Source organism: Penicillium lagena (assembly GCF_028827675.1).
Source record: "Penicillium lagena strain IBT 129212 chromosome Unknown utg000005l_segment0_segment0, whole genome shotgun sequence".
Taxonomy (NCBI): Eukaryota; Fungi; Ascomycota; class Eurotiomycetes; order Eurotiales; family Aspergillaceae; genus Penicillium; species Penicillium lagena.
In genome coordinates, this window is record NW_026623226.1 from 2,602,546 (window position 1) to 2,624,225 (window position 21,680).

At 49.0% G+C, this 21,680-nt stretch overlaps 9 protein-coding genes across 9 annotated transcripts; 5 read left to right on the forward strand and 4 right to left on the reverse strand.

Annotated features, from left to right (window-relative positions):
* Positions 1 to 364: 364 nt before the first annotated feature.
* N7510_007779 (MFS transporter) lies at positions 365 to 1,783 on the reverse strand (the record flags this gene model as incomplete). Its single annotated transcript, XM_056979704.1, has 2 exons — positions 365 to 1,200; positions 1,252 to 1,783. The coding sequence occupies 2 exons, from the start codon at positions 1,781 to 1,783 to the stop codon at positions 365 to 367; spliced, it is 1,368 nt and encodes a 455-aa protein (XP_056832747.1).
* Positions 1,784 to 2,661: 878 nt separating this feature from the next.
* Positions 2,662 to 3,935, reverse strand: N7510_007780 (SDR family NAD(P)-dependent oxidoreductase; the record flags this gene model as incomplete). The annotated part of the gene is made up of 8 exons (XM_056979705.1): positions 2,662 to 2,950; positions 3,007 to 3,046; positions 3,100 to 3,140; positions 3,194 to 3,305; positions 3,355 to 3,380; positions 3,430 to 3,469; positions 3,533 to 3,675; positions 3,733 to 3,935. 8 exons carry the CDS (start codon positions 3,933 to 3,935, stop codon positions 2,662 to 2,664), a joined length of 894 nt encoding a protein of 297 aa, XP_056832748.1.
* Positions 3,936 to 4,237: 302 nt separating this feature from the next.
* N7510_007781 (phosphoglycerate dehydrogenase) lies at positions 4,238 to 5,176 on the forward strand (the record flags this gene model as incomplete). The annotated part of the gene is made up of 1 exon (XM_056979706.1): positions 4,238 to 5,176. The coding sequence occupies one exon, from the start codon at positions 4,238 to 4,240 to the stop codon at positions 5,174 to 5,176; it is 939 nt and encodes a 312-aa protein (XP_056832749.1).
* Positions 5,177 to 5,457: 281 nt separating this feature from the next.
* Positions 5,458 to 6,027, reverse strand: N7510_007782 (DUF3425 domain-containing protein; the record flags this gene model as incomplete). Its single annotated transcript, XM_056979707.1, has 1 exon — positions 5,458 to 6,027. The coding sequence occupies one exon, from the start codon at positions 6,025 to 6,027 to the stop codon at positions 5,458 to 5,460; it is 570 nt and encodes a 189-aa protein (XP_056832750.1).
* A 2,184-nt stretch (positions 6,028 to 8,211) lies between these two features.
* On the forward strand, positions 8,212 to 10,276 carry N7510_007783 (glycoside hydrolase family 31 protein; the record flags this gene model as incomplete). Its single annotated transcript, XM_056979708.1, has 2 exons — positions 8,212 to 9,088; positions 9,153 to 10,276. 2 exons carry the CDS (start codon positions 8,212 to 8,214, stop codon positions 10,274 to 10,276), a joined length of 2,001 nt encoding a protein of 666 aa, XP_056832751.1.
* Positions 10,277 to 11,050: 774 nt separating this feature from the next.
* N7510_007784 (fungal specific transcription factor domain-containing protein) lies at positions 11,051 to 13,645 on the forward strand (the record flags this gene model as incomplete). Its single annotated transcript, XM_056979709.1, has 3 exons — positions 11,051 to 12,364; positions 12,431 to 12,572; positions 12,624 to 13,645. 3 exons carry the CDS (start codon positions 11,051 to 11,053, stop codon positions 13,643 to 13,645), a joined length of 2,478 nt encoding a protein of 825 aa, XP_056832752.1.
* Positions 13,646 to 15,219: 1,574 nt separating this feature from the next.
* N7510_007785 (alpha-glucosides permease MPH2/3) lies at positions 15,220 to 17,030 on the forward strand (the record flags this gene model as incomplete). The annotated part of the gene is given in 4 exon segments (XM_056979710.1): positions 15,220 to 15,424; positions 15,439 to 16,730; positions 16,783 to 16,881; positions 16,914 to 17,030. The coding sequence occupies 4 exon segments, from the start codon at positions 15,220 to 15,222 to the stop codon at positions 17,028 to 17,030; spliced, it is 1,713 nt and encodes a 570-aa protein (XP_056832753.1).
* Positions 17,031 to 17,529: 499 nt separating this feature from the next.
* N7510_007786 (Zn(II)2Cys6 transcription factor) lies at positions 17,530 to 19,289 on the reverse strand (the record flags this gene model as incomplete). The annotated part of the gene is made up of 2 exons (XM_056979711.1): positions 17,530 to 18,248; positions 18,302 to 19,289. The coding sequence occupies 2 exons, from the start codon at positions 19,287 to 19,289 to the stop codon at positions 17,530 to 17,532; spliced, it is 1,707 nt and encodes a 568-aa protein (XP_056832754.1).
* Positions 19,290 to 20,128: 839 nt separating this feature from the next.
* On the forward strand, positions 20,129 to 21,070 carry N7510_007787 (Gfo/Idh/MocA family protein; the record flags this gene model as incomplete). Its single annotated transcript, XM_056979712.1, has 2 exons — positions 20,129 to 20,426; positions 20,490 to 21,070. The coding sequence occupies 2 exons, from the start codon at positions 20,129 to 20,131 to the stop codon at positions 21,068 to 21,070; spliced, it is 879 nt and encodes a 292-aa protein (XP_056832755.1).
* Positions 21,071 to 21,680: the final 610 nt, after the last annotated feature.

The window sequence follows — 21,680 nt, forward strand, 5'->3', positions numbered from 1 at the left end:
AGACGAGCACAGCTTTGGATCCCTTGATATAAACAATGGAATTCCGGTCGTCTCATACCTTATTTTGCATCTTCCTGAGCATGCTCTGAAAGGACCCTTATTTCCGAAGGTTATGAGCGGGCATCCTTGCAGGTCGGTGTTGTAGCCTATGACGCTTAATACGCTGCTTCTGATTAGCGGCGCGTAGTTGCTCGTTCTGGTGCGCCAAAAAGCTGCGTTATGCATTTGAAGAAAGTTGTCGGACAAAACAAAAAGTGGCTGGTCAAGAATGGCGTTCAGATGAGCAGGGAAGATGGTTTACACCAGAGATTTCGCCTCTATGGCCTGTCGCGTTCGATATTCAAGCATTTGAAATTCCCATGTTCTATGCCTGTCCGCTGGTTGCGGCCAATGGCGCTGGTAATGAATCTTCTGCAGATTCTACTTTGTCTTTCGATCCCGCTGTCGTCTTGTTATGTCTCATGCACTGTATGGCATAGCCTACCCCCACGATGAACCCGAAACCACTCAATCCAACTCCAAGGTACAATGCCCCCCGGTACCCCTCAAGCACTGACCCATTTGCCACATTGACTTCCACCACGCCAGCAATACCAAGACCCAAACTCTGCGAATAGTAAACCACAGTCGCGATCAGGCTCGCTGCAATGCCCTGTTGTTGAGTGGGCACGAGATTGCTCAACAAAATTGTACCCGCGGGAAAACTCATGTCCATCCCGAAGGGACTGAGTAAGTACGACCAGAAAACACTGAGCCAGTACGTTTGTTGGACTGGCATTGTTGCAAGGATTATGTTGCCGACACAGAACCATATAAGCGAGAAAGCGAGAATTACTGGGGGCTTCACCCCCCTGGTCAGAAGACTCGAGGTCAAAATGCTAGCAGCAATACCAGACGGCGGCACTGGACTGAGTTGTGCCGCAACAGAGAGCATGGTGTTCCCCCGAAGACGAATCATAAAGTTGATCGAATAATAGCACAGTATACCAAATGACGACCACCCGAGACCCTCTATGAGAAGGATCCAGGCAGCGTCACGGTCGATCTGTGCCACTGGGACGATCGGGTGCGTGGTCCTTTTTTCAAGTGGGAAAAATGCAGCGATGAGGAACAAGCCAATGGTAAGGGTCGTGATGCATTGCGCACTGGCCCATCCTGTTTCCGGGGCGCGATTCCAAGCAAAGTTGAACAGAACAAGCCCTAAGAAAACCGATTAGCTCGTTTTGATGTGATAGGAATTCGTTTACTCACCACTAATGATTGTCGACGTTCCCAGATAATCGAAGGGTTCCGGTGAAGGCTTACTACCGAGATGTGGGACAAAAATATATGCCAAACCTCCGTATATCAGACACGCAATAGCGTTGATGTAAAAAACCCATGGCCAACCTGCTAGCTGAGCAAGTAACGCCGAAAAGGCGGCCCCGAGAGTGAAGCCTATAGGCGCCCCGGAGGCATAAAGCGAAAATGCCAGATTCTTCCTGGGACCCGGCTTGTAGATACTCCCAAGTATAGCCAATGCACTCGGGACCAGTGCCGCGGCAGCTATACCCTGGAAAGCTCGGCAGATGTCAAAGAAAACTTGCGACCCACTGTAGACAGATATGCCTGCGAGGAGAGCCCATAACGAAAACCAGCCCCATGCCGCTAAAAAAAGACGTTTGTGTCCGAGAATGTCCCCCACGCGCCCAAATGCTAGCATGAAGGCGCCCGACGTGAGTCCGTAAGCGGCGGGATACCAGGCTATATCGGCTGATTCTGCTCCAAAAGCTTCTCCAATCATTAGACCCGGGAGGAAGCTCTGTGCCAGAGAAGCTTGCACCATTCCCTGAGCCGAACATACCGTAAATAGCATGCATATTTCTCTCGTAAAAGATAAGCCACCAATATGGAATATGTCTTCCTCCTTTTCTCTTTTGAACATCTTTTTATGCGAATAATTTCTTCGATTAGATCTGGAGGTCAAATTATTTGATGGTGTAGGTCTCTTGCAACTTGCTGTGAATAATGCCGTGAGAAAAGAATGCAAATCTTCAATGAATCGCTCTATCCAGGAGTTTCAAAGCACAGCCATGGTGCGTGGAAATAAACTCCCTTCTCTTTAGTCACAATGTGTCCGAGCGGCGAGATTTTCCTCCGACTATCACGCCGCCATCTCAACAAACAATCATCTGATGGGATACTCATATACTCCGTGTACGTTGAACCCAGTGAAAGATTACCGACTCGATTTGAATTAGTAGCCCGCCAAGTAAACCTACTAACTGGTAGGTCATTCGATCATATATTTTCTATATTAATGCCAGAAGCCTTTCGAGACTATTAAAAAGTGTTAGAATCTGTATAACGAACATAAGTTTACAAGAAGACTATGAGAAGCTACAATTAAGCCTATCATACCTCGGTTCCTTTGTTCTCTAAAAAGTATACATGTCCTTTTCATCGTCATACAGACTTGAGCAAATAAAAAAGATCCGTTGGATTGAGGCTAGTACCAAGGTTGCTGTTATCTCACAAGGCATAAGCAATAACTATCAAGGTATACCGAAGACAAAGACCGTATATCTTGCGAGAACAACTAGCTCGTGGACGCCAATTATCAACCCAGAGCATCATCTCTGCAGCTATTAGCAACACCCACTCAATGGGATGTGGACAGACCTACGTGTACGTCTCCTCTGGCATCCGAACACCGTCATTAATCGAGATCCCCAACATCCTCCCACCGTCAACCGTCAACAACGCACAATTCATATACCCACCCCCGGGACTCGACAACAACAGAACCGGCCCAACCATCTCCTCCGGTCGACCAGGTCGGCCAGCAGTGCACCGCAAGGCAGCTTTCTCGGCCTTGTGGCCGATTTTGTATTCGTGTTTGCCGGAAGCAACGCCGGTCATCTCAGATGGAAAGATGCCGGGGCAGATGGTATTAACGCGGATCTTCATGCTGTGGATTGTATTAGTTGTGGTGGATTTGACGGAATTGGTGGGAGGGTAGCTCACGGATGCAAACGGGCAGCAAGTTGTTTCGCGAGGTGGACGCCTAGAACATGGATGAGGTCAACATTTCATGAGAGATATGGAAGGGTGGCATACTCGCGGCTTTGGAGACGCTATACGTCAAGGAGCCCATGGTCCTAGTTGATGACATATTAGCTACCGATCTCGGTGTTAGGGCGCAAGAATCTACCTCTGCGCTCCGAGAGCTGCGAGTGAGGCAATCACGCAGACGTTGGGGTCTGCCGCTTTGCGAAGAAGAGGAACGAAGTTTACTGTCAAAAAGTAGACGCCGCTCACATGGACTGAGGCAGGGTTAGTGGTAACATTTCTAGGGGCGTGAAAATATCATACTTTGATTACTTCGGTCAAAATCCTCCCTAATCCACTATCAGCGACTTTGATCCTGAACAGCAGAAACAGACTTACTCCTCGAGGCCATTGATCAAGAGATTCTCCGCATCATCAGCTATAACCCAGTCAGTCCTACCATTTCTTTCTGTGCATATGCATGTAAATGCCCAAAACGCACGATTGTTAACATCCTTAGCGGGGACTCTCCACGGACTGCTCACGCCGGCGCAATTGATGAGGGTGTCAATATGGGACTCTTTCGCTTTGACGGCGTCCACAATCTTCAAACAACCGTCCTTTGTCTGCACGTCGCCTTGGATACTACGCGTTTGCACCGGAGTCAGCTTATTCTCGAGTCAAGGGTATGACGAAATTCACATGTGTATATCACCGCCAATCTGTTTTGCCGCAGCCTCCAGTACCGCCTGTCTCCGCCCGGAGATGTATACCTTGGCGCCATTGACGGCGAATCCTTCCGCGAGTGCTTTTCCAATACCGGACCCTCCGCCCGTGATCACGACCACTCGGCCCTTTACAGAGAAAAGATCCTCGACCTTGAATGAAACGTGCTGCTCCGCCATGATTCTTGTCGAACGAGGAACCGTCAGGTGTAATTTGCGAGTTGTCGTCAACTGTTGTGCTTGCTAACGTCGCAGGCAAGTGAGGGGTGCCTGGCACGCAACCCAGCGGGGCACTGCCGTAATTACCGACGATTGGCTATTTCTTTGCTGCCGGATAGCCGTTGCTCCATTATTTTTCGAATCGAAACACTGCGTGGACGCTACGACCGTGGGGGCTATCGATAAGCCCGCGTGGGGGTTCCCCGAGGGGCCGGACAAGTCAGGGCGGGGGTTCGGGAAGGAACCACACTCCAACAACCACCATGAAGCTCCTTTACCCAACCTCAGTTAAGGGCCCTATCCCGACCCTCAAGGGCTTTGCTGTTACTCTGCACACCTACAACGCCAAGGAGACCATCCCGGAGGAGCTCATCGACGCCGACATCCTCGTCACTTGGGCCAACAGTTCCGAGAACCTGCAGGATGCCGCCAAACGCATGAAAAATCTCCGATGGATCCAATCCCTCGCCGCGGGTCCCAATGATGTTCTCTCTGCTGGGTTCGATCTCTCCCGGATCACCGTCACCACCGGCTCCGGTCTGCACGATCGCCCCGTCGCCGAGCATGCTCTAGGTCTGCTCCTCGACGCCTGCCGCCACTTCTACGAGATGCGCGATTACCAGCTCCAGTCGAAATGGCCCGCCCATCTGGGCGGCTCCTTTCCCCGCGCAGGCCAGTTGACAACTCTGCGTGATGCCCGCGTGCTCATCTGGGGATTCGGCAACATCGCGAAGACTCTTGCCCCGCATCTGACCGCTCTCGGAGCCCACGTCACCGGTGTGGCCCGAGGACCGGGCGTGCGCAACGGTGTGGAGGTATTCGGGGAGGACAAACTTTCGGAACTCCTGCCAAAGACCGATGCGCTGGTTATGATCCTGCCGGGCGCGGAGTCAACAAACAACGCCCTGAATGCCGAAAGACTAACGCTCTTACCCAAGCATGCGTGGGTGGTGAATGTGGGGCGAGGAACGTCGATCGATGAGGATGCATTGGCGGATGCTCTTGACAAGGGCGACATCGCCGGTGCTGCTCTGGACGTTTTCAAGACAGAGCCGCTTCCTGAATCCAGCCGACTGTGGAAGACGCCAAATCTGGTCATCTCGCCTCATGCTGCCGGTGGAAGGCCTGAGGGTTATGAGGAGCTGATTGCGGACAACCTCCAGCGGTTTTTGGCTGAGCAGCCGCTCAAGAATGTAATCTAAAGGGACATTGAAGATATTTAGACTTGGAATATAACCGTTTCGGTTTGATAGAAAGTTTGGGAATGAAAAAGGGAGAAGGGGGGGTTAAGCTGGGAAGACTCGTCATTCCCCGAATATAGTGCCGAGCAACGAGAAATCATCATGTTCGTCTGTGTTCCTATGGACATAATATATCTCCATGGGTTGCAATGAAGGCAACGTAAGAGCCGACATGTATCTGCCTAATGGTGAAACAGAGGCCAGTAGGACTGATGCCACATTGCGTCTTAACAGGGACGGGATCAAGTATCAAACACCAAAGGTTCTTCTCCACGTATTCCGCGCCAGTAATTGGTTGAGTTGGCAAGGTCATCACATCCCTTGATGACCCAGTTCCATTTACGCAAGAAAGTCTCACTGACCTCCCACCCCGATGGATGCCATGGCATTCTCCACACAATCAAACCGGTCTCATCGTTTGAAACGTCATGGAAATCAACAAGGTCATTGCAAAGAGCAGTTTCATCGAAGTCTCCATATTTTTGTAATAGATTATCCCTCATTCGGGGGATCGGGAAAAGGTCTATCCACGGGTGATGGGAGACTTCCCGTTGTAAGGATGTAGGACAGAGGCTCGTTAGGCAAAATTTAATTCGAGATTCAGATACACCTGCACACCATGGGGAAATAGCTTCTTCATCTAGCCAGTCCATAGTGAATCCTAGTACGGACGTGTTATCCACGAGCGCTCGAAAAACATTGAACTGGATCAGACTTAGAAGTTGATCGACTCTTGGAGAGCCCAGTGCGTAGTCTTTACGCGCCGAAGCCTCGTATTGCGCCATAATATGTTGGATCTCTGCCCGATTCATTTTGTGGATTGATTTTGGTGTTCGGATACTCAATTTAGGTGAAAATTTATCTTTTTCGGCTCGCTTGCTGCTTGTGACAGCATTGATGCTGTCCTGTTCATTTTGTTCACGTTGATCTTCCGTATCTGGAAAGCTCTCTGATTGCTCCGACGTGGCGGGATTTGTGTCTGATTCAGGAGTGTTTGCCGCAGATTTTGCTCGTCTTCTCCAACCTAAGACCCCAGTTCTAGGTCAGCCACTGCCAAGTAAGCTAATAAGAAAGAGCATACGATATATTCTCTGGTTCAACCGATTTTGCAACTTTCGCCGAAGCACCGGGTCAGAGAGACCAGTCCAATTTTCTTCGGCCGAACGCGCTTCAAACAGCTCTGGCATGCAGCCTACTGTAATGGCAACCTTATCTGGGGATGTATTGATACTGCTAGTCATATTCACGGAGGATTCTGCACCTGAAAGGAGGTGATATGCTTGGGGAATATTATTCCGGCTTTTGTCCGCCAAAGTGGGGTTGTGTTAAGTTAATTCATCTCACCAATCATTGGTTAACTAATTAACTAACAAGCTACTTTAAGACCAAGTCTGTTGAAGTTTGATTTCGCTCTAACCAAATCTCAAGCGGCCATTTCATCACCTCAATCCAGGGTTGATCAAGTAATAACACTTGACCACTGATAGCTTACTCGATTTAACCACTGCAAATGATGGAGGCGGTGGAGTTTCCCCCTTTCAAGGACCCCATTTTTCTAGGATGGTCTGGCTGGCTAGGTCTGACCACCCAGAAAAGGTCCGTGTGTTTGAATCTGATCATCATATAACGACGTCGCAAGATTAAGATATAACCACTTATAGCGACGACCAGAATGAGTTGGTTTGATTACTTACTGAAAATATCACAGAATCGCCATTTCACCACCTCAAGAATAACGAACATCCATACCTTGGACTATGAGGGATTCGCACCATTGACATGGCTGATATTTGCGAACAAGCCTGAAATCATATCTGTAGCAGTTACTAAGCTTACCAGAGAGATAGAGAGAGGTGCGAAGGATGATATGGTGAGGGTTGACAAGTGGGCTTGGATTTGGATCTTGACATATTCCCGATTTCCCACATATAAATTCGCACGAGGATCGAAGTCATTCGATGATTTGCAAAAATTTCCTACAAAATTTGAACGCAATGATATAGCTTTATAGTCGATTCTAGGTTAATTGGTAGAATTCTATGGCAATTCCGTAATGTTAGAATACTCTACTCAGTATCCTAATTGTTTTACGCTCCGGATTCCCCGATTTTAGAGAAATTTTTGATCCTGTTATTAGACGCGTTCGCTTTAATAGAAGGTTGTGTGGTATTAAACAGTAGTGTTTGAATATATATCTTTCGTGAGATACAGATGCTTTCGCCTAGCTCCTAAATTACAACTACTAACCTCTAGAAGCTCTCTACATTGTTTTCTTTCCTGGGATTAGCCGCCATATGCAATCACCAAACCTCATGCTGTCTTTGGATGCGTCCTTGTTTCGAGGACCAAAAATAACCACAACAGATACTTGCAGTGGCAGCTGTACTGATGAAGTGTCTAGGTAAATCAAGTCATCTGTGGAGAATTTTCCTAAACCTGCATCGCAAGCGATGCAAGCTGCTACATGTGGCCTCTCTATATTCAGGCTACAGTCGGCTGAATGCATCTGTGGGAAGTTAAGTGCTTGCATTTACGGCGTACAATAACACCCAGCATCAAAGTTACAGGCTAATTCCCTCAATCCTAGCTCACCTACATCACTATTTCCATTGAGTAATAAGTGGACCATCGCTCCGGTGGGGAATTCATCAGTGCCCAGCTGACGACTGTCCGGCGGGGTAAGCAGCCCCACCAAGTAGTCTATCCGGTGGAGAGAGTCACCCAGCTCAAAGTCCGTCAGTAGCTAGTGGGCTAGGTGGAGAATGGAGCAGAGACACAGTCTCAAGGCCACGACACTGGTATGCTGAAGCTCACATAGATAATCTCCTGCCGGCGCCCGATGTCGAGAGTTGTGGAACTACGGGTCATAGAAATATTGACGAGTTAACGACTGCTGGTCTACCTCCACGATCATTAGCCAACAAATCTCAAGTTAAAAAGTCTTTCCGCAGTCCTCGCAGTTACGAGACTCGGGATAAGTCAGAAACGCTGCGCCCATGTTGTTCAAAGATGAGAATCGCCTCGTTTTCGCCTTCGATGCTGAGCGGCTATGGATTGAGCCCTGGGGTGAGAATGCCTTGCGCGTTCGGGCGACCAAGATGAGCTCGATGCCGGAACAAGATTGGGCGCTCCTCCAGCCAGCATCAAGCAAGACGCAGATCACAACTGAGGATGCTTCTGCTTCAATCGTCAACGGCAAAATCAAGGCCGCCATCTCCAAGGCGGGGAAGTTGACTATCTGGAACTCCGACGGCAAGCTACTGCTCGAGGAGTATGTTCGCAACCGCAACGACATCACAGATCCTAAGACCAGTGCTTTGGAGGTGGAGGCGCGAGAGTTTAAACCTATTTCAGGCGGCGATTATCACCTCAAAATGCGGTTTGAAAGCCTCGATCCGAAGGAAAAAATTTATGGCATGGGCCAGTATCAACAGCCTCACCTAGACGTCAAGGGAACGCAACTAGAACTCGCACACCGAAATTCGCAAGCCAGCGTCCCGTTTGCTCTATCATCGCGGGGATACGGAATTCTGTGGAATAATCCTTCCATTGGAAACGCCGTGCTGGGCAAGAACATTATGTGCTTCGAAGCTCTCTCCACCAAGGTATTGGACTATTGGGTGGTGGCTGGTGACACGCCAGCAGAGATTGTGGAGGCCTATGGTACCGCAACCGGCAAGGTGCCCATGATGCCTGAATATGGACTGGGTTTCTGGCAGTGTAAGCTCCGATACCAGACCCAGGAAGAGCTTCTTGAGGTTGCGCGCGAATATAAACGTCGCAAGCTGCCAATCGATCTGATTGTGATTGACTTCTTCCATTGGCCGAAGCAAGGTGACTGGAAGTTTGATGAGACCTACTGGCCCGATCCAGGTATGCTGAAGCGTGAATTTTTTTTTTTTTGGCTCAGGATATACTAACATCAGCTTCGCATTAGATGCAATGGTCAAAGAATTGAAGGGCATGGGCATTGAGCTAATGGTTTCAATTTGGCCGACTGTCGATAAGGATTGCGATAACTACAAAGAGATGGTTGAAAAAGGCTATCTGATTCGCACAGACCATGGCGTGCGGTTGGCGATGGACTTTCAGGGCAACACCATCCACTTCGATCCCACCAACCCGGAGTCGAGACAATATGTCTGGAATAAGGCCAAGAGTAACTACTACAGCAAGGGCATTAAAGTATTCTGGCTAGATGAGGCCGAGCCCGAGTATAAAGTCTACGACTTTGAAAATTACAGGTACCACCTCGGATCTAATATTGCTATTGGCAATATCTACCCGCGCGAGTACTCGCGTACCTTTTATGAGGGTATGGAAAAAGAAGGCCAGACAAACATTGTCAACTTGGTCCGCTGCGCCTGGGCTGGTAGCCAAAGATACGGTGCTCTTGTCTGGAGCGGGGATATTGCATCCTCGTGGAGCAGCTTCCGAGACCAGCTGGCCGCCGGTTTGAATATGGGCATCTCTGGCCTGCCCTGGTGGACGACAGACATTGGCGGTTTCCATGGTGGGAACCCCAACGATGAAAAGTTCCGGGAGCTTCTCGTCCGCTGGTTCCAGTGGGGCACATTTTGTCCGGTGATGAGGCTGCATGGAGACCGCTTGCCTCTGCAGCCTCAGCATGGGACGACGGGCGGCGCGCAATGTCGCAGCGGCGCCGCCAACGAGGTCTGGTCTTTTGGGCCGGAGGTGTACGAAATCTGCAAGAAGTATTTGCAGATTCGCGAAGACATGCGCGAGTACACGCGCAAACTCATGAGAGCAGCCCACGAAAAGGGCTCACCAGTGATGCGCACACTTTTCTACGAGTTTCCCGAAGACGTGATATGCTGGGACGTTGAGCGGCAGTACATGTACGGCGATAGGTACTTATGCTGTCCGGTGATGGAGCCTGGCACGACCAAGATGAGCGTTTATCTGCCAAATTTTGGCGAAAAGGACAAGCAGAAGAGCTTCTGGAAGAATTTCTGGAGCGAGGACTTGTATTCTGGTGGCTCGACCATTGATGTAGACTGTCCGCTCGATAAAATGCCTGTATTTGTTCGCCAGTGTTAGACATAGACAGCATCATAGAAAGATTTAAACTGCAAGTCTCATAGACTGGCTGCGGTTTATTCAGGCAATGTACACTGAGAAGGAAACCAGAATAACAAGACCCGGCGGAGTAGAAGCTTTGGAAGTTATGAAAGCTGGGGTTTTTGAAGTTCCGCGCTAAGTTAGATCCGAACAATGAGAAAGGATAACGCTCACCCCGTGAGCCGAGGATCCACCCTGCCCATCCCCTTGGCGCCAACTTGGGGCCCATTAACTTATTTGTCTTCCCTTCCATCCGGTGAGATGAACGTGCCAACCGATTTCTTAAAACCTTGATATAATTCTGGTTGAGACAAAGGCGGTGGTAAAAAAAAATGGTGCAAACGTTCCCGGTCACTGTCAAATGCAGCATATGCGACGCCTCGTTCGCACGCCAGGAACATCTTACCCGTCACATAAGAATTCACACGAGAGAGAAGCCATTTCACTGCACCTCATGCGGCAAAAGATTCTCAAGGCAGTAAGCTGAGTTGCATGGCCCGTCTGGGAATGTTGTTGTTGACCTCCAGCAGAGATGTGCTCAACCGCCACGTTACATCGCATCAGGCCGACGAAACGCCGCCGGTGCCAACTGTCTCATCGAGAGCCTGTAAAGAGTGCGCAGCTTGCCGCGTGCGCTGTTCCAGAACGCAGCCGTGTAAGAGATGCTCCGAAAGGAATATTCTCTGCGAGTTTCCAGTGCCTCGCAAGCGAGATGCCTCTGGCTTAGCCAAACCATATGATATCGATACAACGATGGAAGCAACAGATTCAAGTCGTTCGGGTGATGGTTCTATGGGGAAGAGCCAGCAGCATTTCCGGGGGGATAATTGCCAGGCAAACCAAGATGGATTCTCTTTTCAGAGGCCTGCGAGCTCTTCGCAGCTGCCGGACGGTGAGTATTTGAATGACCACTTAGGCTGGGTGGGTAGCTTCGGAGCAGCTGAGCTGCACTCCTCTGTTGCGCATCTATACGGCGCTATGCAGCCTGGAATGGACCCTTCCATCGTCAATTGGATGTCTCCCGAGAACCAGCAAGTCATGGATTGGGATAGGCAGTTGACAAGCTTTACAGTGCACATCGGAGAGGCGACTTCCGGCCATGGCGGATTCCCCTTCTACTTCAACGAACCGAATCCTGTGAACATTACCGGTGACCAATGGAATTTGGCTTCCGCCCGGAGTCAAGAACAGAGCGAGCACCTTTTACAGCGTACTTCTCGTGATGCAAGCGAGAATAGCTTGAGCGGGCCATCCGAGTCTTACATTGCCACAGGTTCAATGATCTCCACGTCAACAGATGGAAACTTATATGTCGATGGTTCCGGCGCGAGAGCACCGTTTGGAGGTCGGTTAAATATCCAATGCTCCCCACTCAGCGTCGATGCCAACGGTGAGGACGTGACCGAACTTGCTCCGTCTCATTCAGCTACAGCGGGAATGGTATCCATGTCTGCTTATCAGGGCTTGAGGGATCATCTGGAAGACGAGTCATGCCTTCATTCGCAAAGCCTTGATCTGTCTCAATTTCCACCTTATGCTCATATACAAGGGTTTGTGCGATATTACTTCGAGAGGTTTCATTTGGTCTTTCCATTCCTCCGGATGTCATCGTTCTCCCATGACTCATCCCACCATTGGGTACTTCTTTTAGCTGTCGCTGCGACTGGTTCGAGGTATTTGCGCCGAAATCAAGGAATACAACCTGGGGATATGCTTCTGGGTTTGCTCCGAACGATACTCTCCCGACGGTTGTTTGGACTCCAGGTGGACAACGATGAAAGCATCCCTTTCATACCGGGTGCTCATACTGTTGGATCAACCATTCCGGATCTCCCGGTCTTACAGGCCGCGATACTAAGTGTCATGTGTACGATACATTCTGGGACAAAGTCGATGGCGGAGCGCGCATTCGTGGAAAGACACTACCTCGTGGAGGCATGCATTGCATCAGGGCTTCTTTCAGCAACCGCTCCGGCTGAAGCTCTCTCAGATGGCACAGTGAATGATGATACATTCCGGAGATGGTTATACAGAGAATCGGAGATAAGAACAGGGATGATGATATGGGTAAGCAATTCCCATTGGAAGTTTCCTGGGAGTTTCAAATTTTGATTATTTAATGTCTGGATTCAGCTGTTAGACTCCATTATTGCGTACCAATTTGGAGTGAAACCATTGATGCATCTTGAGGATGTTAATGCACCATTGCCCAGTCGGGAGGACATTTGGGAGGCGCCCAGTATAGCCAAATCCATGCCGACGAAGCTGAATATGAGTACGTATATTAAATCATGTGGACAGTTGTGACAGGGACTGAATAGAACAGTGACACTTCCTGAATCAGTCTTGATGCTATATATGGAAAAGAAGCTACCGCCAAATCTCGGCGAGTTCAGTACTGCGCTATTGATCAACGCAATTTACCGCAGAACCAATGATGCCATTAGTCAAGAACGGAGTGCATTGAATTCTTGGGTCCCGACAGCCACGAGACAGCGCCGCACAGATCCAGCGACGATTAATGAAAGTTGGCCTCCTAGTAGCCAACTGTCTTCAAAATGGCGGAACAGTGCCTGTGACTCTCTTGATGTGCTGCATTGGTCCGCCAACAGCAAAACAATGCGCCTCAATGGAGTAGAGCATCCAACGATCTTGCACCTCCACCTGGCAAGGTTGATCATCTTGACCCCAACAGTACACATCCAGGCGTTTGCAACCCACTCTTCATCGCCTCAGACAGGTCATGGGTCCGAAAACAAGATCTACATCACGGCAAGAAATCAGGTGCTTCAATGGGTCGGTCGAGATCAGTTCAAGGCAAGGCTATCCGTGATACACTGCGGAGCCTTGTTTTGGCACGTCCGCCGACATAGCCTCGATAGCGTAATGGAGCCTTTTGCCATATACATCGCCACATTGGTTCTCTGGGCATTTTGCGTCTCATTCCAGTTCGCCGGGCGGAACGCATACGAGGGGCATGTGAGCCAACAAGACTCCTCGGAGCAGCCGCTGTATGAACTTCCGGAACCTCCATTTATCCTCCTGGACCGACCGCTTGACGATGAACTGGTCCAATTATTTGTGCGGATGGGCCACAGGATGAACGGTTATATCACAAGAGTGGGGAACATCCAGGATCCGGAAGCGCCGAGGAAGCTTTTGCAAGAAGGTATTCGACTTCTTAATAGGGATCATGGATCAGGATTTCCGCTAGGAGATGATCGCCAGTCACACCGCAGTCGCACTGGAGAACCGCTGTGTCACACCTGGGGAATTGAGGCATCTTTCATCGAGGTTCTCAGCCGTCTTGTACGGGCGACTGTGGAGTTGGTTAGCAATCAATCATGACACATACTCGACGCTCCCTCCGCTGCAGTCATTTGCTCAACCACCACGGTAGAGAGCTCAGGAAACATGACTTTGCCCTGTGTTTCGTTTCCATCGCGCAGATTATTCCCAAAGAATGAGCTTGCTGCTTAACGCGTGTTGATTGTGATCGCTCACGACGACATTCGTGTTCATACTCGTTAGTTGAGTTGGTTACGTGACACCTTACCCCACCGGTCGACCCCTTTAGTGGATGTGGAGCAGTCCCCGATGGAGACCGGCAAGCGAGAAATGACGGGCCTCACATGGTGTTTGTCACCTTACCCCGATTTCAGACGGAGCAAGTGCCGGCCGGCTTTTGTGGACGGTCTCGAGCCAATAATTACACTAACCGCTGAGAGTGACCCACATAGTGCGGCTGCTCTTATTCTGTTGATTCTCGAGGATGGCAAAGTCACGCTCGGACCAGAAGCCCTCGATCAATCTACGCATGTCTCCTCTCCATCGGCGAGAAGTATCTGCTAATTATTAATAACCCTGCTTTAAATTAGCCTATTTGAATGTCTAATGAAACATTACACACTACCTTTTCGAAAGACTGGTAGTTAATCAGGACTCAGGAGAGTTCGCATAGTGACTAGAAAGTGTTGGTGTAGGTGTGTCCAACTGCAAGGGACCCTGGGAGCAGCCCAACCAACTAACTAGTTAACATAGTTGAGTTAACTTAAGCTAAACTAGTTAACTAAACGTCTAATCAAGTATAAGCTGACTACGTAAGGTCAGATCCAGAACCACGTGATTGCGCAGACAGGGCTGGCTAAGTACCGAAGATGCCTCGCTATCTAGAGATATAAAGATGATTGAAATGGGACAACAGAATCGCGTGGCGCTGACATAGTTTGCTATCCTATCTAAGCCGTGCCTATACCTATTTTTGATCAGTGGTTCTAATAGCAGGTGTGCTAACTGTGACCAAGACAGCTATTCAGGTCTAACCAGTCCTTAAGAAGAGTTGTCAACAGTGCCTGATACGCACGGAGTTGAAAACTCCTACTATCCATATTATCTGTGATGGTGTAGTTATCAGACGGCCGACGGCCCGACCAGGGGAATATGTGCAAAGTACATCAAGAATTACCCACAAGAACATGTCTCCAGAGAAGTAGCATGGCTGGATATCTATGCGTGACAAAGGATTTTCTGTCACCCCACCCCAACATCTCCGTGGTGACTGGGGCGCGCCAGAAGAGACCAGCTACCCGTGCTGACCGGCCTAAAATCCTGTCCTGTGGTACCGAGACTAGCTTCCCGGTGGAGTGGTTTCCCCGTGGGGTAGTTCCAAATCGAGAAAAATATTTTTCCACTCACCGGATTCCTCCTTACTCTACCAAAAGAGAATCCGGCTATTATGTCTCAAGTTGAGAGTTAAACCCCAGACCCGGACCTTAATCAGTCAAAGCGGTGCCGGATATCGGGCTGTCCTTTTCCAATAACAATCTTCACGTGTAGTTAAAACGACGTCAGTTCCGCACACTTGTGCCTATCTCCTGCACCCAACAACCGCCACAACAAGATCGACGACAGAGATATCCAAGATGGTGAACGAAAAAGCGAACGAAAAGCCCGATCCTACTGACCTCCACATCGAGAGCGCTGACCAGGGAGTGTCTCACTTTAAAGATGTAGATATTCACGACAAGGCCCTTAACAATGGTGCTCTTGAGGCCACTGTCCAGGAACACAACGTCGGTCTCATACAAGGTTTGAAGACTTACAAGCGTGCTGCTTTTTGGGCTATTCGTCAGTGCCTACAGTCCTCACGAATGTATACAAAGAGCTGACTAGCGGTACAGTCATCGGAATGAACGTTATTATGGAGGGTTACGATGTAATTCTCCTTGGATCATTCTATGGCTATCCCAGCTTCCGGAAGAAATACGGCCAATACCTTGACGCCCAGAATGGTTACCAGATTTCAGCTGATTGGCAGACTAAATTCAACTGTCTCGCTGCCTTGGCTAATGTTATCGGCGCCATCTTTAATGGATGGGCCACCACTAGATGGGGCCACCGCAAGGTGCTTATGGGTAGCCTTGTGATTCTGACAAGCTTCATCTTTATCGTCTTTTTCGCTCCCAATATCGAGATCCTACTGGCTGGTGTGTTCCTCTGCAACATTCCCTGGGGAGTTTTTGCCACAACAGGACCTTCGTATGCCGCTGAGGTGACTCCTCTCGCTATTCGTGGTTATCTCACTGCCTATATAAACCTTTGTTGGTGTATTGGCCAGTTTATCGCGGCTGGTATTCTCAAGGGGTTGGTTAATAATCCAACCAAATGGAGCTATAAGATTCCCTTTGCTGTCCAATGGGTATGGCCTATCCCGCTCTTTATTGCAGCATGGATGGCACCAGAGTCTCCATGGTACCTCGTCCGTACAAACCAGTTGGAGAAGGCCAAACAGTCTCTTGAGCGGTTATCAGAGTCCGGTCACGATATCAACTACGACGCGACCATTGCAATGATGGTTCACACGAACAAGGTCGAGATCGAAGAGCGTGCTGGTGTGACATATTGGGATGCTTTCAGAGGCACCAACCTTCGTCGAACTGAGATTGCTTGTGTAGCATTTCTATCTCAGGTCACCAGCGGCACTGCCCTTTGCTACAGTGGAACTTTTTTTTTTCAGCAGACAGGCGTTAGTGCCAGTGCCTCATATGGAATCGGCCTTGGCGGTACTGGTATAGCATTTGTTGGAACTATACTTTCATGGCTCTATATCTATCGGTGGGGACGTCGAACTATCTGGCTTTTCGGTTTCGCAACTCTTGCCGTTATCCTATGGACTATCGGCTTCCTTGCTCTACCTGTGCAAACACTACCACTAGCTTGGGGACAGTCGCTGCTCTCCATTGTGTGGCTTGGTGTCTACTCTATGACAGCCGGCCCTATTGTCTACACTATCGTTGCTGAGATTGGATCGACCCGTCTCCGCTCTCAAACTGTTGTTTTGGCCCGAAGCGTATACTACGTTGGAAACCTCGTCAGCGGCATCATCAATCCTAGGCTGCTTGCTCCTGGTGCTTGGAACGCAAAGGGCAAAACGGTGAGATTTTTACCGTAGACTTTTTTTCTTCGGAGGCTAACCAGAAACAAAGGCGTTCTTCTGGGCGGCACTGGCCACATTGACGTGGGTCTGGGGATACTTCCGTTTGTTCGAGACAAAGAATCGAACTTTTGGCGAGACAGACTTCATGGTATGTGTACAAGATCGGCCCGATATATTTAGGTTATGCTTACGCGCACCCGACAGTTCCAGAGGCGAGTACCCGCTCGCAAGTCTGCCAAATACCAGATCAACAACGAAGAGGTCTACGTCGCGCACGCTGAGGCAGATCGTGATTAGGGGTTTCAAATTGTTACAAGTGTTAGCTTAGAGTGCGGCCAATGCAATGAAGATGCACCAGATTACAGCCCCAATCAAGAGCATGGCCGAAAAGCAATGCACCTTTCAATAACGCCCTCTACTTTAATTCACTGGGTCCGGTATTGTAAATTTTTTGAGATACAAGTTGTTGACTGGTTCAGAAAGCATGAGATCGAGGGACTAATTACACAAAACGGGTGACGGGGGACTGAGTGCTAACATGAATGGACATGCTTTTTTCAACAGTTGAGACAAGATATGTGGTTTTGAACAGAAAACAGATCAACGGGAATCTCCGTCTTGAAGTCGAACCTTCATAATCATCGCCATCACCTTATATTGATGGCAAGAATTTTCTTTTTCCCTCGACTTTATAGCCGAGTCAGTTCAAGCTTTACAGAACGATCTTCATAATACTACACGATAAAAAGTTGAGATACAGGCCATACTAATGAGTACCAACCATAAATGGTGAATTTTAAACTAAACTCAAAGCATCACTCACTGGCACAACATATCTTTCCCAGTCATTTAAATCTGAGATAGAAGCTCGTTTCGTCTCGGAAGGCTTCGACAAATTGAAGTCCCGAGATTTCCACACCTGCTCAATAACCGCGCGCGTCCGAGACACACTCGAAACACTGCTCTTGGCCATCCTTGCGAGCAACTCCAAGACAAGCCTTCTCCCGTCTGTCACTGATCCGGTCTCTGGGTCCGTCCAGAGTTCAGTATCAAGCGGATCCAGTTCAACAGCGGCAACGAAAAGAGGCCAGATGACGTGGCAGACGGATTCCAAAGCTAGTAATTCAACAATCTCCTTCAATATCCTTCGAACATAAATTCCGATCACGTGTTCTGATGGTCGCCCACCATATAACGCGCAATTCAGATAGACAACACAAGTAAGTCTCTTCAGTTCGGCGATCCTGTGAATAGTCTGGTCCTTTTCAACTGCATGAGGCTCTTGTTTGAGATTATTGAGCTTATCACTCAACGCAGCGGCTCGGAGACTGAAAGTCATCTGGTCTTCGTCCGAAACCATAAGCCGTCGTGATCGACTTAGGTCCATCACTGTGAATAATATAGAGACGAGGGCGGGGCTGCAGCCCATCCAAAGATTTATCGTTGTATCGTCTTCGTGCCAATAGCTCGATCCAAAAAGGTCTGCCTTGGCGCAAGCAGTTCGGCCCATCACATCTTGGAAAGCGAAAAAAGCTCCGCAAAAGAAGATACTGGATCTCGCGGCGTACCTTCATTTGCCCCTGTTAACAAGTGCTGCTGTCGCCTTCGAAGTCGAATAATATCTTTCGCTCCTTGCAGATGTACAATCCACCGTTGATCGCAGTCGTCCACGATATCGAAGAGACATAGGAACATCACTATAACCAAAACTTCGGGGTCTTCCGCAACGACAATCCATGGTTCACGATTTATTCGCTTTCGAAAGTCGTTCAGGACTCGGGACTTTAACTGCAGAGCGATGCTGCTGTATTGTGAGTCGTATTGGGACCAATGGCAGGCAGCCAGAGCCTGGATTGCTCGTAGGACTGTGGGCGAAGCTGATACGCAATAAGGAAGAATGACAGATGCAAATGGCGACTGTGACAGAGAAGTATGTGTTGTTCGAGGACATATTTGATTGATATAATAGTCGAACAGCTCTCGATTTTCCAGCTCGGCAAGTAGTGGGAATAGCGACAGAGATGGTCGTAAGTTCTGCATTAACACTTCATTCATCTTCATGGATTGATTAAAAGGAGATGGTGATCTTGTGGATGTTAGCATTGGCTCACGAGGCCCTTGCTCACCAATGGCCATTTTGGCATTGAAAGCTGGCAGGAGATGTGGTTCGGCGTGATTTTGTTCTTCGTCACAAAGTCGTTGGATAAAAGACATGTCATTATTTACGAATGTCCAATATTGGACCGACGGGATCGCAAGCCATGTAGCTTCTTCCGGGAAAGTTGAAGTTGAACCCGAAGAGACTGTTGCGCTTCGCCGCTCCTCGGGAGAGTTTTTGCTCCAGAGCCCGGACCTACCAAAGGCGACCCCACGATCACGAAAGTCTGATTCCCATTTCAGTTGAAAAGTACTGTAGCACTGCAGGTCTTTTTGCCAGCATCGGGTGCATGTTGGCTTTTGCTCGTCGCATTTGACCTTGCTTCGACGGCAGTTTGTGCATCCATGGCGTGAACGGTCGGGTGCCTTGCGGTCGCTTTTCCTTGCTTCTCGGTCCATCTGCGTCTATTCCACTTATTCGAATGGCCGATTCGAACCGTCAGGTTGAGATATCTCAACTCCCCGTTCTTAATGCTGCTCTTGGAGAGTCGGATATATCTGATGTCAGCATTCGGGAGTCCGGCAGGTCGTTGCGACGGCAAAGTTCGGGGTGGGGTGACATTTGGCCACTCATATTATCCCAAACAGTGGATCCTGCTTGATTGTAGAACCATAGTTTAGAAAACGAGGAAGTAGTGATATCAGTGCAGGCCGATTCGTAACTCAGTGCGGGGTGTCAGATATCGATTTTGGAGAGACAGCCTATTTAAGTTTCTAATTCCCTACGTTTGAGCATAATTCTTCACCTGAGTCCGCAGTCAATATATTTTGCAATCACGTCTGGCACCCAAAACTGGTATACTATCGCGGTATTCTTCAAAGCATAAATCATGGTTTTCAACCTTCGATGGGGCATTCTTGGTCGGTGTCATATAATTTTTGATTTACCGAAATTCATTTAGCCGTACTGACGTTCATGTGCCTTAGCCACCGGCGGAATCGCAGAAAGTGAGTTGTTCAATTTGCAGCGTTGACGATCGAGGAAGCTAATCTCGTCAACTCAAGCCTTTGTGAAGGACTTGTTGCGGGCTCCGACTGAAAGAGGAGTTACAGACGTCTCTCACACCGTAGCTGCTGTGGCATCCTCGTCGTCCAAGTCTTCAGCGGATTCATTTGTCCAGAGGCTCCAGATACCCGAACCATGTGCGACATACGGATCCTATGCAGAGGCCGTCAATGATGCCAGTGTTCAGGTGGTTTATATTGCTAGCCCACACTCACACCACTTTCAACACACGATGCTGGCACTGGAAGCCGGTAAACATGTTCTATGCGAGAAGGCCTTCACCGTCAACGCAGCTCAGGCGAAAATCCTATGCGAAACTGCCCGGAAGAAGGGTCTTTTCCTAATGGAAGCTGTTTGGACTCGGTACTTTCCACTGAGCATCGAAGTGCGACGCCTCGTGCAAACCGGAGCAATTGGCGAGGTCTTGCGTGTGATATCCGACTTGAGCATTGGGGATGAGCCTGAGACTACCTGGAACGCCGACCATCGTATGGTAAACAAGGACCTCGCGGGCGGCGCGCTGCTTGACTGTAAGTCTAATATACTTGGCAGTTATTGCTAAGGTCAATGCACAGTGTGCTAAAATGTTGCAGTGGGTGTTTATTCTCTTACTTGGGTTTTCCAAATTCTTTACCACACTCTACCACCATCTCAGCGGAAACCGCCATCACAGATTGTGTCTCATATGTCGAAATATCCTAACACCGGAGCAGACGAAGAGACGACTATGATCATAACATTTCCTACGACAACGCCGACGGCCCTTCCTAACCGAACCTCACACGCTGTAGCAATGACAGCTTTCCGCGTTGCCACTGACCCAGACAATCGCGGCTCTGCTGGCCCCTCTATTCAGATCCAGGGGACTAAAGGGCATATCCAAATCTTCGGGCCTGCCTTTTGCCCGGAGAGATACCGCGTGGTACCGAGTAGTCAATCAGGAGAAGCGACCACTATCCAAGATACTCATATGCCTATCCCTGGTGGTGCGCGCGGGATGTTCTGGGAAGCCGACGAAGTCGCTCGCTGTATCCGCGAGGGGAAACTTGAGAGCGAGACTCTGCCTTGGGATGAAAGTATCACGATTATGGAAGTGATGGATACAGTCCGTCAGCAGGGAGGGCTGACTTATCCAGAGAGCATCGAATCGACAACTTACCCACTGGCTCTTTGATATATCGGGGTAGAATTGTTGTGACTAACGCTATGTGTTTTATAACTACCTAGTTTCGGTTAGGAAGCAATCGCTCGTTACTTTTCGAACATTATGCTCCGTAACACTGCAATTCTCTCCATCCACTAAACAGCCCGCTAAGTAGTCTGCGTCTCCGTCGTCAAATTTAACAACGCAGACTCAAAGCCACTTAGTGTACGATGTAACCAAATTTCAAAGAATGATTTTAAACAGCAATCATCAGGTTCTGAGAGGCTTAAATGAACATCACAGTTGTATCGACACATATCAGCCATTCCTGATGCTGTCATTGACATGGATCTTTGGCAAGCTAGTGCGACTGTTAGGTTTGGTTGTAAGTACACAAAGTCAAGGCTGAGTGCTTGTAAGGAAGGTTTGGGTTAGTGATGTAAGTGCGTTCGGAATGCATTGATGGACGAAAGAAATATACAGAATCAAGCTTCGCTCGGCTTTCAGATCTTGAATGAGCATTATTCTGTTCGGCTTCAGACTATTATACCCTGGTCTCTCCATAAATGATACCCCGAATTTAATTTACTGTGTGACGGCAGAGGGATACAAGAACGAGGGCTACGTTGGGACCAGACCA